The sequence below is a fragment of the Cygnus olor genome, chromosome 1 (genome assembly GCF_009769625.2).
Source record: "Cygnus olor isolate bCygOlo1 chromosome 1, bCygOlo1.pri.v2, whole genome shotgun sequence".
NCBI classification, from domain to species: domain Eukaryota; kingdom Metazoa; phylum Chordata; class Aves; order Anseriformes; family Anatidae; genus Cygnus; species Cygnus olor.
In genome coordinates, this window is record NC_049169.1 from 16415630 (window position 1) to 16429218 (window position 13589).

At 39.5% G+C, this 13589-nt stretch overlaps 1 protein-coding gene across 4 annotated transcripts; it reads left to right on the forward strand.

Moving 5' to 3' along the window:
- The first annotated feature begins 1089 nt into the window (after positions 1–1089).
- On the forward strand, positions 1090–12615 carry GTSE1 (G2 and S-phase expressed 1). 4 transcript variants are annotated; one of them, XM_040544715.1, is made up of 12 exons: positions 1090–1227; positions 2256–2339; positions 3049–3112; positions 3193–3808; positions 5015–5182; positions 6213–6348; positions 7523–7900; positions 8092–8164; positions 8569–8814; positions 9899–10073; positions 11096–11236; positions 12209–12615. In XM_040544715.1, exons 2-12 carry the CDS (start codon positions 2261–2263, stop codon positions 12290–12292), a joined length of 2160 nt encoding a protein of 719 aa, XP_040400649.1. In that variant the 5' UTR covers positions 1090–1227; positions 2256–2260; the 3' UTR covers positions 12293–12615. The 4 variants fall into 4 exon arrangements, with proteins under 4 accessions (XP_040400649.1, XP_040400647.1, XP_040400648.1 ...); XM_040544713.1 differs by lacking the exon at positions 1090–1227 and adding an exon at positions 1231–1255; XM_040544714.1 differs by lacking the exon at positions 1090–1227 and adding an exon at positions 1273–1419.
- Positions 12616–13589: the final 974 nt, after the last annotated feature.

Genomic DNA, 13589 nt, shown 5'->3' on the forward strand with positions numbered 1-13589 from the left:
GAGAGAGGGAGGGAGGGAAGGATATAAGCATGTTAATTTTCAGCCTGGTAGCCTATTAGTCCCAGTCATTTACTGTGCCTATAAGACAAGAAGTAGGACATTTGTTATACATTCAAGTTGCATATATACTGCTTTGAAGTCTCCATCAACAGTGAAAGATACCACAATAGGTGGCCAGGTAGAGATAGAGTTACAAAATATTTTCTTTGCCTATATGAAAATCTGCAGGTCCTGATTAATTATTGTTATTCAGCTCCTAAATTCCAATCCAATGATTTAGTTAGTCATACTCGAACACTCAGAAAAGAATATACCACTTCACTTTTATTTCTGAGGCAATGTAAACACATATATATCTTAGGAGACAATCCTGAGGGTTGTGTAACAGGATTATATGTCAAGAGGCAATGGACACAACACAGGACGTGCTGCCTGAACACTAGAAGCGCTTCTGTGCTGTGTGGGTGACCAAGCACTGGCACAGGCTGCCCAGAGAGGCTGTGGGGTCTCCTCCTTGGAGACCTTCAGAAGCCGGCTGGACGTGGTCCTGGGCCGCCTGCTCTGGATGACCCTGTTTGGGCAGGGGTTGAAGCAGCTGGCCTCCAGAGAGCCCTACCAGCCTCACCTTTCTGTGGTTTAGTTAGAACTGTTGAAAAGTGGTGCTGTCCTGGTGTTTCTTACTGACGTTTGTCTACTGTTAGATCTACTGCATTGATCATAGAGCCCATTTCAACTGGCACTGACAGGGACCGACATCCAGGAATGTCACTGCTCCTTGTAACCTCCCTGCATGGAATTTTTCCCCTTCTGTGTATGCTGCTGGGGTCAAGCAGGTGAACACGAAATGGGGATGAAATTTCGGCCCCTGCACTTTAGGGGTGGGAAGCATTGAGGGGCAGCCAGATGTGCAAGCCCAAGTGGAGCATGAGGAGCCACCACCTTGGGCACGTGCGCTACAGGCACCCACAGCTGCCCCCGATGACCCTGTGACTTTCCAGAGAACCCATCCTCAGTGTCTGTGTCCGTGAGTAACTACGTGTATTTAATCTACTAAAAATCGGTCACAGCGAGTGCCTGAGGCCCTCAGGCCGAGCCGTCGGGGACCCGCGGCCAACTACAACCCCCACAGTGCCCTGAGGGAAAGCTGTATCGTTCGAACGGGCCACTGAGAGCGCGCGGGGCGCGTCACGTGACGGGACCGCCATTTCAAACGGCAGCCCCGCGGAGGTGAGCGCGGCCGGGGCGGCTGAGGAGGGTCGGTGAGGGGGGCTGGGCGGAGAAGGGTCCGCTGAGGGGAGCTGGGCTGAGCCCCGGCTGCTTTATTTTTAATTTAGAGCTGTGGAAGGTGCTCGTAGCCTGGGGGGTGGCGGGGTTCTGGTACAGGTGTCTAGGAGCGTTGCCCACCTAAATTGTGTTCGGGTGAGTCTAGCTATAGAACTATGAAGTTCTTGAGGAATTTCATTTAAGGAATTAAGGAATTTCGTGAGTCTTAGGCATCACTGCCGTGTTTGAAGGCTTTTTATAAAGGTTGCAGCACCGTATGTATCTATACGGTCTATATCAATCCGTATATATCTATATGGAGGTATATATATATGTTGAAGCATTTTATATATCTGTATATATATATAAAATCAGATAATTCAGTGTTTTATTTCAAGAGAGTGCAGTGAGATCTGTCTCATAAACCATGCTTACGTGGCTGTCACTGACCATTACATATAGGGGTCTGTGGTGGTTTTACCCAGCTGGGCAGCTAAGCTCTGCCACAACGGCCCTCTCACGCCTCAAAGGGAAAAGGGGAGAAAATATGATGGAAAGGGCTCCACAGGCTGCAGGGAAACTTCTGCTCTGGTGCCTGGAGCACCTCCTGCCCTCCTTCTGCACTGACCTTGGGGTCTGCAGGGCTGTTCCTCGCTCCTCTCTACCAGCGCTGTTGTGTAGCAGTTTGTTTTTTGTTTTTCCCTGTTGTTAAATCTGTCCTCACAGAGGCACAACCATCATCACTCACTGGCTCAGCTCTGGCCAGCAGTGGGTCCCTTTGGAGCTAGCTGGAGCTGGCTCTGATCTGGCATGGAGCAGCTGCTGGGCTCTTCTCACAGAGGCCACCCCTGCTATCAAAACGTTGCCATGTAAACCCAATATAGGATCTTCAAATAGAATGTTTACCTCCTTACGAAGTTGGTGGTAACAAAAAAACTGTGACCTAATTGTTATTTTTTAAACCCAGCTGCATAGCTAATTGTGTTTTCCAGACACTATGGAGGAAGGAAAAGAAACGGTATCCCATCACTCAAGTCATGTGATCGAAGAAAAACTGGGTATTTGCACGAGCGATGGTAGGTGGAAGAGAAGGGATATGTTCTAGCTATTCCTCATTAAAAATTAAGACAGTTCAGATTGTTAGACCTTTTTTAATTGCTTTGCATCTTGTTCTGTGTACTTTTTTTCTTTGTTACCAGTTTCAGACTTAAGTGTCCTCAGGATGTTGTGGAGCTCTAGTTTTTAAAGTATTTAGTGACGTGGGTGACGTGAGGTCATCAACTTTCCTCCTATATATCCAATCTGAGCTCTTCTCTCTTCCTTATTTGCCTGCTGCTGATTCAGTTAGTATTCAGTGTGTGTATTAGTTAACAGAACTAATTTCTTCTCATTGCCTCCTGTTAATGTTATGTAGTGGTCTCAACTAGAACAGAACCAACTGACTAGGTGACTGTCTTGTCATCTAGTTTTTGATTATGTATTCTCATTTTTCTTGATTGGAGGCTGCTGATAACCCTTTCCCACAGTCAGATCCCATGCTCCTGTTATGGATGCTTAGAAGTTACTGTCTAGATCTTTCATGATATTTGGGCGTCTGTCACAATTATGAATCAGATTTGCAGCTATACCTTTAAAATAATAAAAATATGTTCAAAGAAATGACACAAACTTGACAACTAAAACTTCCTTTGCCATCTGACATCGGCTTCACTGAATTACGGAAACATAATGTAGTAATTCTTATTGCAAGTCCATACTGACAAAATTCTAATGAAGTTATTGTAGTTTCAGACATTCCTCTTCTGACTGATGAAAAGTTTGATTTTGATCTTTCACTCTCTCCTGCGAGGTACGTTAAAAGTATATTTATTTGTATACACTTAAAATGCACATAATATAAGCTCTCGATTGACTTATTTTTCTTTATAGTGGAAATGAAGATGAAGTTTTTGTTGGACCTTTGGGACACAAAGAAAAATGTATTGCTGTCAATATTGAAGCAAAAAGAAGCACTGAAAGGAGTGTACCTGCTTCTGATGATAAAGTCATGTGGAGCCCACTGACAGGAGAGAAATTTGTGGAAATTTTCAAAGAAGCTCACTTGTTAGCACTGCAAATAGAAAGTGGAAGTAAGACTGAACAGAACAAAATAAGCCAGCCAGAAGAACAGGAAAACCAGACTATAGAAAAATTTGTTGAGGACTCAAAGTCAAAGTTGAAAATACTGAGAAACCAAAATATAGAGAAAAGTCCCAGGGCTGTTAAGAGGGAGACATACTGCGTGTGGGATAGCCCAGCATCAAATCTGCCGCCTGGTTTTCAGAAGGGATCAGATAAACTTTTGTCAGGTGACAAAACGTACGTTCTTTATACTCCTCCAAACCGAAGCCCCGTTAAAATTCATGTATCTCCTGCAAAAATCACTGGCTCCCCTCTGACCCAAGAACAGAAAACTAAAGAAAAAAATAAGAAAGCAAGTGGCAAACTGCCAGTGGCTAAGCCTTCAGCTACTCTTGGAAAGAGCATTATGTTGACTGTAGAAAAGGTAAAGACATATCTGGGTAACAATGTTTTCCTTAAACATGACCTTTGTTATAGGAACGCTTAAACTGCCTACAACGTTTTTATTTTTATAAGTTAACTTTAATCTTCTGGGGTTTTTCTACTACTTAAAATCCTCAGGCAGGAAAAGTTGCATGTTAAAAAGAAAAGTGGGGCAGATACTATAGTTCAGAAGCCAACTTGTTTACCTATTATGGCAATGTAGAGTAACTGCTGGCAAACTTCTCTTCCATTGTATTCTGTTTTGGGGAATACCATTATTCCTGGCTTCTGTTTAAATAAGTTTTTTTTGGTGGTTTGTTTTTGCTTGTAAAATTACTGTCTATTCTTTGCAACTTACTGTGCAAAAATGGGTTTGTATACTGTTAACTCATCAAAGGAGCTAAAGGCAAAAGCAAATTATTTTGATGTGACAGGAATTTTTTAGTTCTGATTTTGTCCATATCTCCTCTCCAATTGTGGGAAGGACTGATGAGTGGTATAAGACTTAGGATGTGGCTATGGGACAAACTGAAAATAGAATCCTAGGAAAATTGATCAGAATTGTAAGGAAATAGCTGTTTGCTAATGACCTTGCACATACAAATCCCAGTCTTTAGAATACCTCCTGCATTTTATTGCTCTATATTTTATGACTTAGGTTCCATTAAGTAATCAAGATTATACTGAAAATGGGATATTTCCATCACCTATAAAAAAATGGAAGGCTTCTTAATTTTTTTCAGGTGCTTTAAGAAAAAGCAAAGACTTAATGCTTTAACCAGCCAAATTGTATGCTATTACCAGCCTAAATAGGCACTTCAGATGATGCAATCTACTATTATAGTCTCAGCCTTTGCAAGTCTAGAGTAAAGCAGAAGAGTATGCGTTAAATGGATATCTTAGAGGTGTAGAGAACAGCCATTACAGCATGCAGGTAAACATGATTACATGAAATGTGCTGGTGACAGCTGCAGAACTGTCTGTTGGTTGATTTCTAATGTGTTCAAGCCTGTTCTAATAACTTAGCAAATAGACTCACTAGTCTAACTTAAACTATGTTAGCCTAAAGACTGGGGGCTTGACTGGGTTCAAAGGCTGCTTCATTGACTCTTGTCTTGGTTTCTTAACAAAATCAGCTTGAGCAAAAGCTTTATAGTGGCTTCTAGGAAGACTTGCAGCTTTTAAAATGTTGCACTGAAATTTGCAGCCCAAACAAGGAAAACATAGTATTTCAGCAAAAAGAGATGTGACCAGCATGGGATCATCTGAAGATCTAATTTCTGATAAATCAAGTGCTGCTTCAGATGTCTTTGAGTCTTCGCTCAGTGGCAGTTCCTCAGTGCAAGACAAAAAAGTCCTTCCTGCACCAAGTAAGGTAACGGCAAGCATTCTTAGTATGAAACTGATCTTTGTGATGCTTCTGTAAGAGGAGAAAACTGAATATAGTTTGCTTTCTAATTTAAAGCTGTATTTCTGTGTGTAATGGGCTCAAGGAAGAGTAGTCCCTGTGCTGTAATTGTCATCTTTACTGTGTCTTCTATGTCAATAACACAATGAATATACTTAAGAGCAACTAAAAATGCTTTGGAGTAATAAGCACTGCCTTTGTTTTTAAAGCACTAGCTGCAGATAAGGGATTGGCAGTTTGCTGTAAGAAGCAGCGTGTAGTACCATCTGAAAAGGCTGCCATAACTTGCTAGAAGGTAGGATACCTATAGCTGTCAGTTGGTCTGGAGCTGTAGACATCTACTTAGCCCTGTGTGCCACTACTCTGCTGCAGTACTGCTTTACACTTCTTCCAGTATAGTGCTGCGGTTTTCTTGAGGACGGTGTGGGTGGTGTAGAAAGGTAGGAGGAAGAAGGCATGAGGTGGGTAGCAGGAGACTGAGATCAGTGGGACGTGATGTTGGGTTTAGCTTGTGTCTGCGCTCATGGGGACTGGTTGTCATCCAGTTGGCCTTCCTGTAAGTGGCAGTAGCTTGCTTGCTTCTAAGTAGGTGGCAGCATATTTAACACAAGGTATTCGTCCACCCTCACGTGACAGCATAGCCCTACAGTCCTGAAAAGTTATGTAGTGTTGTGGCATCTACTTCATTTCTTGCAGAGAGGTTTCTGTTGTAGGAGTCCTGTATAATATTCATATGAAGATAAGTAAGATACAGAAAGTACTTTTAAGTCAACACTTAGGCTTGTGGCAGAAATAGAAGTCTAGTTGCTAGATCTCATATTCCATTTCTATATAACAACCCAGTTATAATGAACTGTTTCCAAGAGAATTCACTCTGTAATTTGAGGAAGGAATTTTTCCAACACTCACTAGCAAATTACTATAATGCCCAGCAGAAGCATAGCAAAGTAGTGTGTTAAATACTCTTTCTGCTTACAAATGATATCTTCTGATTCAGCCTGATCTAAAGAAAACACATCTGAAACTTCCTGGTGTTGCCAGTGGTCTCCCAAGGAAAACTAGTTCGTCATCCTCTTCATCATCAGTTTCCAGTCTGAACTCAAGTTTACCCATTTCTCCCATAGGAAAGAATGGTAAATGCTCTTAGTAAAGAAATCAATTTTGAAGTACATAAGCATCTCTTGGCCTGTGGGTTTGAATGTTTTTAATGGTGTCTAGTACACACAAGCAGTAAGAAATGTTTTGAGTGGAGAATAACATTTTGTAGGCTAGCCAAATACATCCCTGTGGACTAAAGATAAAATCTTAAACTTCTATTGCTGGTAATAAATCGATTCATGTATGCCTGATACCTGCATGTGAGTGACACGGCTAGAAAGTAAGCAATGCCTCAGGAAACCTGCTTTTGTTGTGTGCTATCTTCTATTATAGCCAAGCATGTGAGCTTCTGAATGTTGTAAGCTTGTCCAACTTGAATTTAAAAAAGAAAACAAACAATACAAAACACCTGGAGCTACAGAAGCGAGATGGAAAGCCTAGTTCCAGGTACTGAGTTTCTGTACGACTAATAAAATTCAAGCAGATTGAAAAGGCTTTCTGGAGATAATCCTCTTGGTTGTATTCAGTTTTGTATTCCTTACTGTAGTAAGGATATTAATTTGACCCTTACAGTAAGCCTCAGAGGATCAAGAAGAAAGTCTCCTAAAAGCACTGACAGATGTCGCTACACTTCTTGTAGATCTAGCAAGATAACAAATTAATGCAAATTTTTATCACGTACTTTTTCTGGACAGATTATAAGGTATCAGTAGAAGTTAAGACTTGGTAAGAATTTTTATATGAGAGGAAGTATCTAGTCAAGATTCATCCTAGTCTTTAGGTTACTTTCAGTGAAAGAAGTAAGAACCACACTGAAAACTGAGAAAAGCACTTATGGCATAGGTCAGCCTGTGCTGTTAATCAGCATAACTTAAACTATTAACCACTAAATGCCTGTTTAAGGGAATGATCCCAACTGTGCAGAGCAAAAATGCTGAAAATGTAACTTGGATCTGCTAGCTGTTTTGACATTCTTTGAAGAATATTATTTGACTTAATTGCACTAATTCAGGTAGTTGGTGAGAAGAGTTTCCAAAGCAAACAACATTGAGTGCTCAGGGAGTAAGTTTTCAATAGTTGTATATTTTGTCCTTAAACCTGAGTTGTTTGAACATAAATTGCTGTTTTCCTGTGTGAGCTTAATCATTTTGATTAGTCAAAAACTTGTTATATATTTCTGAATCATTGTGTGTTATCTTTCTATTTCAGGAAAATCAACTACATCTTCAAAAGCTAGTGTGAGTGGCTCTAAACTTTCAACTGGTACAAATAGGCTGGCCCTGGTCAGACCTGCTAGGGTGACATCTCTGCAGGCTGTCAGTACTGAGAGATCCAGCAAGCAAGAAAGATCAGCTAGTACTCCCAAAACATCTTGTGCTGTAAGCTTGGCTAGATCTTCAGCTTCTGCAATGTCATCTGATACTGTAGGCAGTGGAATTCAGAGGATGAGCTCTCTTCCCAATCTGCAGAGGCTATGTCAACAAAGTAAAGATGGAAGTGCAATAAAAGGAAGCCTGTTCCAAAAGCCCAAGACTAGAGTTTTGTCTGTTCCTACAAGTCAAAATAAGGGTCCAGTGAAAGCTGGAGGTAAGCATATGCTTTACATGGCCTGTCTTCTACTGACTTGGCTGTTAAATGTTCCTTTGATTGCTTGTTGTTCATTTCGCTATACTTCTGTCTACCTCTTGGTAGAAACAAGTATTTTAACTGAAAGATATCCATAGTTCTAAAAACAAAATGTGAATGTGAATAGAAATTAACAAAGCATTTCTTTTTAGATACAACACCGAGCAAGTTGGCACCAAAAGTAGCACCATCTCTTGGATTAACATTTTGTGGCACACTTGGAAGGTAGGTCCAGGCTGAATGTACTTAGGTATACTTAGAATGCAACATGGACGGTTGTTGCGACGATCTTTAAAAGTTCTAACTTTGAAAGCAACTTCCTCTAGTCCCTTAAGACCCTCCAGGTTAGGCTGTGTTAATGGTTATCGGAACCAATTTCAAAATTAAAAAAAAAAAAACCAAACCGCTACAACCAAAGCACTTCAGAAAGAGGATCACTTTTGTAGGGCTACACTAGAGTTGTTCATGAAAGGATTATGAAGTGAAGTCCCTATAGTGATGCAGTTATTGACTTCATAATATCACCATTCTCTTATTGACCAAAGGCTAATTGATTTCTATTGTCTGGTAAAAATATTTGAATAAAACTGTTTCTAGAAGCTTTTGGCAAGTGTGTGTTCCTTTTTTAGTGCTATGGCAGTCAGCACTCCCGTGAAAGCTTCAGAAGATGGGATATTTCAGAGTTCTGGTTTTCGTGAGAGGTCTGTCTCCATGACTCCTGCCAGTCTGAAACGGTCTGCCTTACCCACACCTGTCCGTCGTATCTCGGGATTTCCAGCAGCGACTCCTAGAACTGCACCAAGAATGGCATCTTCTCCATATGTTGCATCTATTCAAAGCTCTAGCTTTTCTACCAAGAAGACACTTACAAATGGGTAAGGAATAACACCACTGTTCCCCCAAAATTAAATAAGTATTGCAGGCGAACTGCCTCGAAGTGAAATTTAATGACTTTCAGGCTTCAGGGTTCTCTGCTGAATGTGAGAATATAACATTTGAACATTCAGACGCTGTATAGGACAAGTGTGTGTGTGTGTGTGTGTATATATATATCTTGTGATTAGTAAAATACTGTCAGCCTTCAGATGAGCCAATATTAACACTAAAGAACTATGATCTCATAGGAATTACTTGTATTTCTTGAGCTAGTGGGCAACTTAAAACTTGTGTCTGATGCTTTGACTGAAAAACATTTTTTTTTAGCTGGTGTTCTTATGCTATTGTCTTTAGGTGACGGGAAGGAGGTAGGTAAAATTAATATTAGTTTTGCCCCATGCTGTTGTTAATGGTTCTGTAAAATTACTTGGAAGCATCAGTCAAAGTCAAGGATTTAGTTGACAGCTTCAGTTTGAGGAGACTTCCATTGAAGTAATGGCTTGTACAAAGGGGGAATCCTATGCAGGTGGTTAGCAGCAGCATGTTTTCTGTGAAGAGAATGTTATTGCCTTCATAGCATCTTCTCACAGTGCCATATATACACTTGCAGGCTTGCTTCAGGGTTGGTGGTGATGAACACTTTCAGAGATCAGGCATCATTCCTACTTTGTCGTGTTACTTAAGTTAAATGTCCAAAATAGTCTTTTTCTCTCAACGAAACAAAATTTCTGTCTTTACGATGACTCTATCATACTAATCAGATTACAATTCCTTACAAAAACCCATGTGTGAAACTTAGACAGCATGTATATGTCAATTTAAGATTAAAGTCTTCACCATCCTAGCTCACTTCTTTGCATGTATAGGCTATAAATTTATAGCAGCATAAAATATTTTGTATTTTTCAACTAACTAGCATGCTTTTGGATCAAAATATGGGAAGCCTTATAGCCATTAAAACTTGGGGTAAAGAAAAGGAGAAAATGAAGTTAGGGCACTGCAGCTTTTGAGGAACAGTTTGACTTTATCTGTATTTCGTACGTCCTGCTGAGTAAAGAACTCACCCAATGTTCTTCTCCCTAGTTCTAAACAGGTGAAGGATGCACAAATATCTTCTTCAGAAGATGATATATCTCCTCCACCTGTGCTACCTCTTATGCTTGACTTCTCACCAGAAAAAGCTGTGAAAGAAACAGAAGAAAAATCAAAAGAGGCTGAAGTACAGAATCAGCTGGCCGAAGAGAAACAAACTAAGGAGGTAGGAAGTGAGAATCCATTTTTCTACAGAACTAAAACTGCTTGAAAATAAATGAATTCAAGCTGAGGGATAAGTAGGAAAAAACACTTCAGGACACACAGTTAAAATGGGTTAGCTCTAAGTGTGCACCCTCTAGTGCCTACTTTTAGTACTGAACATCTAGGTTTATTCAGTGTTTAATACTTTATCAAAGCTGAGTGGTCACATACTTGTGAAGTATTAAACTTCTAGATAAATGCGCTGAAGTAGAGTAATACAGTTGCTTAGCAGCAATGCAAATCTACATAGAATGCTTAAGGATTAAACCCCAAAGTTCATGTAGCAGTAAACTTAGTTAACTGTCAAATACTTAGTCCAGCAAACACTATGTTCTTCCCACTCTCAGTAAAATTAATCTACTGGCTTCATGTTGAAAGCTGACACTCCTGAAAGTTTTTTTCCTTAATACCTGTGAAGTACCAGTTCAGCGCTATTAACCTGTCAAAGTGTGGCTATAGACTTCCAAGTATTCAGGCGTAGAATAAAAGCTGTAGATGAATTACATGTTATTGTGGCAGTTTCTTACTGCATTAGCTGACCTACTGACAGACTTGAAGTATGTTACAGAATTACGTAGTAGGTGTATAGAGAAGCTAAGCCAGACAAAATGTAACTAAAGTCTGGAGCTCTGCAGATTTTGTTTAAATATTTTAATTGGCTAAGTAACATTGCATAATTGTAGTCAAGTCTTTAAAATATTTATTACTCTTAAGTTTTAAATTTGACTTAATTTACAAGCAAAAAAAAATGTTTTATGTTCCAGAGTTCTTTTGCTTTGTCTTACTGTAACTTCCCTATTTGTGATGCTAGCTATTGGCAGAACAAAAGCTGAGTTTTTATACTGTGCACAAACAATCCTGCAAGAAAAATACACAAAATGTAAACTAAACCTGTCCTGTGATTATTACAGCTGTATAAGCCAAATTGGCTTATTGGCACGGAAGATGGAAGAAAACCTTCAACTATCTTTTTTTTTTTTTCAGATGTTACTGGTAGATATTGAAGTAGATAAATCTCTCCCAGAAGCTTTGGAATGTGAAGGTAGACCTCTGATTGATCTTTCCAATACACCTGAATTGAATAAGATTATTCCCCTAAAGCCTACGTTCTCAGGGCAGGTAAAGGTAAGTTGTACACAGGTCTTCTGGAGAAAATAACAAGCTGGTGCAGATATGCTAGCAGGAAAATGTCAGGTGGCTGCATATGCTTGTCTGCAGAGCAGCTCTACAGTAGTGTAGGAATTAATACTAGCTCAATATGTTCAGTATGATACTGCATGTTAATCTGCTCTTAAGTAAAGAACATAATGTTTAAAATCAATGTGCACTAAACTAGAGTCGAGTGAACAGTTTGCAAATAAGAAAAGGAAGAGGCTGGAGAAGAACCTAATGCTTAAAGAATTTGTTAAAGAATGAAACTGTTCCTGAAGTCGGAAGTGAATTCTGTCTTCAGTAGAATAGGCATGGTGACTACAAGTCTGTCTCTCCTGTTTAACTCCTCTCCTAAACCCCTCCTCATCTGAAAGATGAGTTGGAACCCAGACTAAATTTGACAAGAATTTCTGGGCAATTGTTTTTTGCACACAAGTGGCTTGAAGGTGCATTCCTTCAGATGCTTTCAGATGAATGGTGGTAACTATGAGGATGCAGCCTCTGACATTAGATGTAGTTGGGATCAATTTAATATCAGGCACTTCAAAAACTTCAAAGTATCTCAAAAGGGGATCACAGAAATCTGACTTCATCTGACTTTTGGGGGTATGTTTAGAGGAGTTCAGAAATCCTCTGTCCTGCCTGAATGATAGTGTCACTTGAATATGGATAGTAGTGAAAGCTAAAAGCCTTTTAGGTTTTTAAAGGTCAGCATGGGGAATATCTACCTTGTAAGAAGCTTTGAGAAGCTTGTGCTTGTCTAAGAATGAGCTAGATCTTTTTAAAAAAAAAAAAAAAATCTGAACCTAAATGCTTGAGTGTGGTGTTTGTATCTGTACTTTGGATACTAACAGGAATCCTAAACAAAAATTTAGAAGACTTAATAGAGGTTAACACTACTAATAATGTACAAAGAGCTAAACTTTATCATGTATTTTCTTTCAGTTAATTGATTTGAGTTCTCCTCTTATCACTCTGAGTCCTGATGTAAACAAAGAAAATCTGGATTCCCCTCTGCTGAAGTTCTGAACTTGGGCTGAAATGAAGAATTCTTGGTATCTGTGATCGTTAAAGTGATAGGTGCTACTCTTCACTCACATAGCTTTATGAAGATGAATGATGAAATGCTGTAGCAATAGAATTTTAACAGTCCTTATACAGTAAAACTCAGTCCGACGAAGAGTTTTCCTCATGGATATACCACAATGGCGTATTTAAAGCTTAAGTCAGAAAGGGATAGTCTCTGTATTGGAAGCCTGCATTTTTTTATTTCCTACTGGTTGTCCTTTGCGTCTTTATTTCCTATGTGCAATGAAGATTTAACTTAAAAATAAACGGGTTTAACTAACAAACTGTTGTACAAAATGGGAACCTTTTACTACAGGATTTGGTCAGTCTATTTTAATGTTTCACTAAAATCTTACAAGGCAGGTAAAACTAGTGGATTTCAGTTTTTAATACAAAACTATTGCAAGTCAGGAAATAAATTCTTTACTGTTGAATTAGTGGAATATACTAACATTAACAGCTGGATGATTGTATGATTCAAAGAAGAAAGCAACAGCATGTTATTGCCAGATGGCTTGGTCTTAACATTTGAAGGCTTAAATTTCTCCCTTTCAAATAGCAGAAAAATTAGAGTTTGCAACACTTTCATGACATGTGGAGACTTTAAATACAGAGAGGTGAGTGGAAATGAAAATGCACACAATAGTGCACATAACTGTTGAAGTCAGATACCTGTTTTGGAGACCAAAAGCTTCTGCTGTGCATGTATTAGCTTAGTATATCAATGTATAAAAAGTTAATCAGCTTCTGGAAATATTCTATCCATTGGTAACTTTGAGACCAACTGTCTAAATAGGAAAAAGTGTTCAGATGAGTTTGTTAAACGCTGATGTTGAACAAGGCTGCTTTAGCTGGAGGTACTTTACTTTTTACCACGGCTGCCTTTTCTGTGGTTACTGCAGCGTCAGACTTGTGACCCAAGACTTCTGGCAAGGTTATGAAGACTTCTGAGTCAGAGGGAACAACCCTGCCACCCCCTCCTACTAAGTATGACCCACTGTGATGTAGAATTCATGTACTTTTTTTTGCTTGTTCCTGCTTTCCCTCTGCAAAAAGTGAGATGGATAACCAAGGCATTTACTAAAATTTCACTTATGAGTCAGTGCTGCTCAGTTAAAGCAATACTCAAACCATGTCTTCATCTAGCCTTTAAGCAGGGTGCAGAAATTAGTTCTTTGTACAGTTCCAATGAAAACAAAGAGGGACACTTTAAAAACAACCAAAAACAACGAAACACCACACACCCTCTTTCTCACAT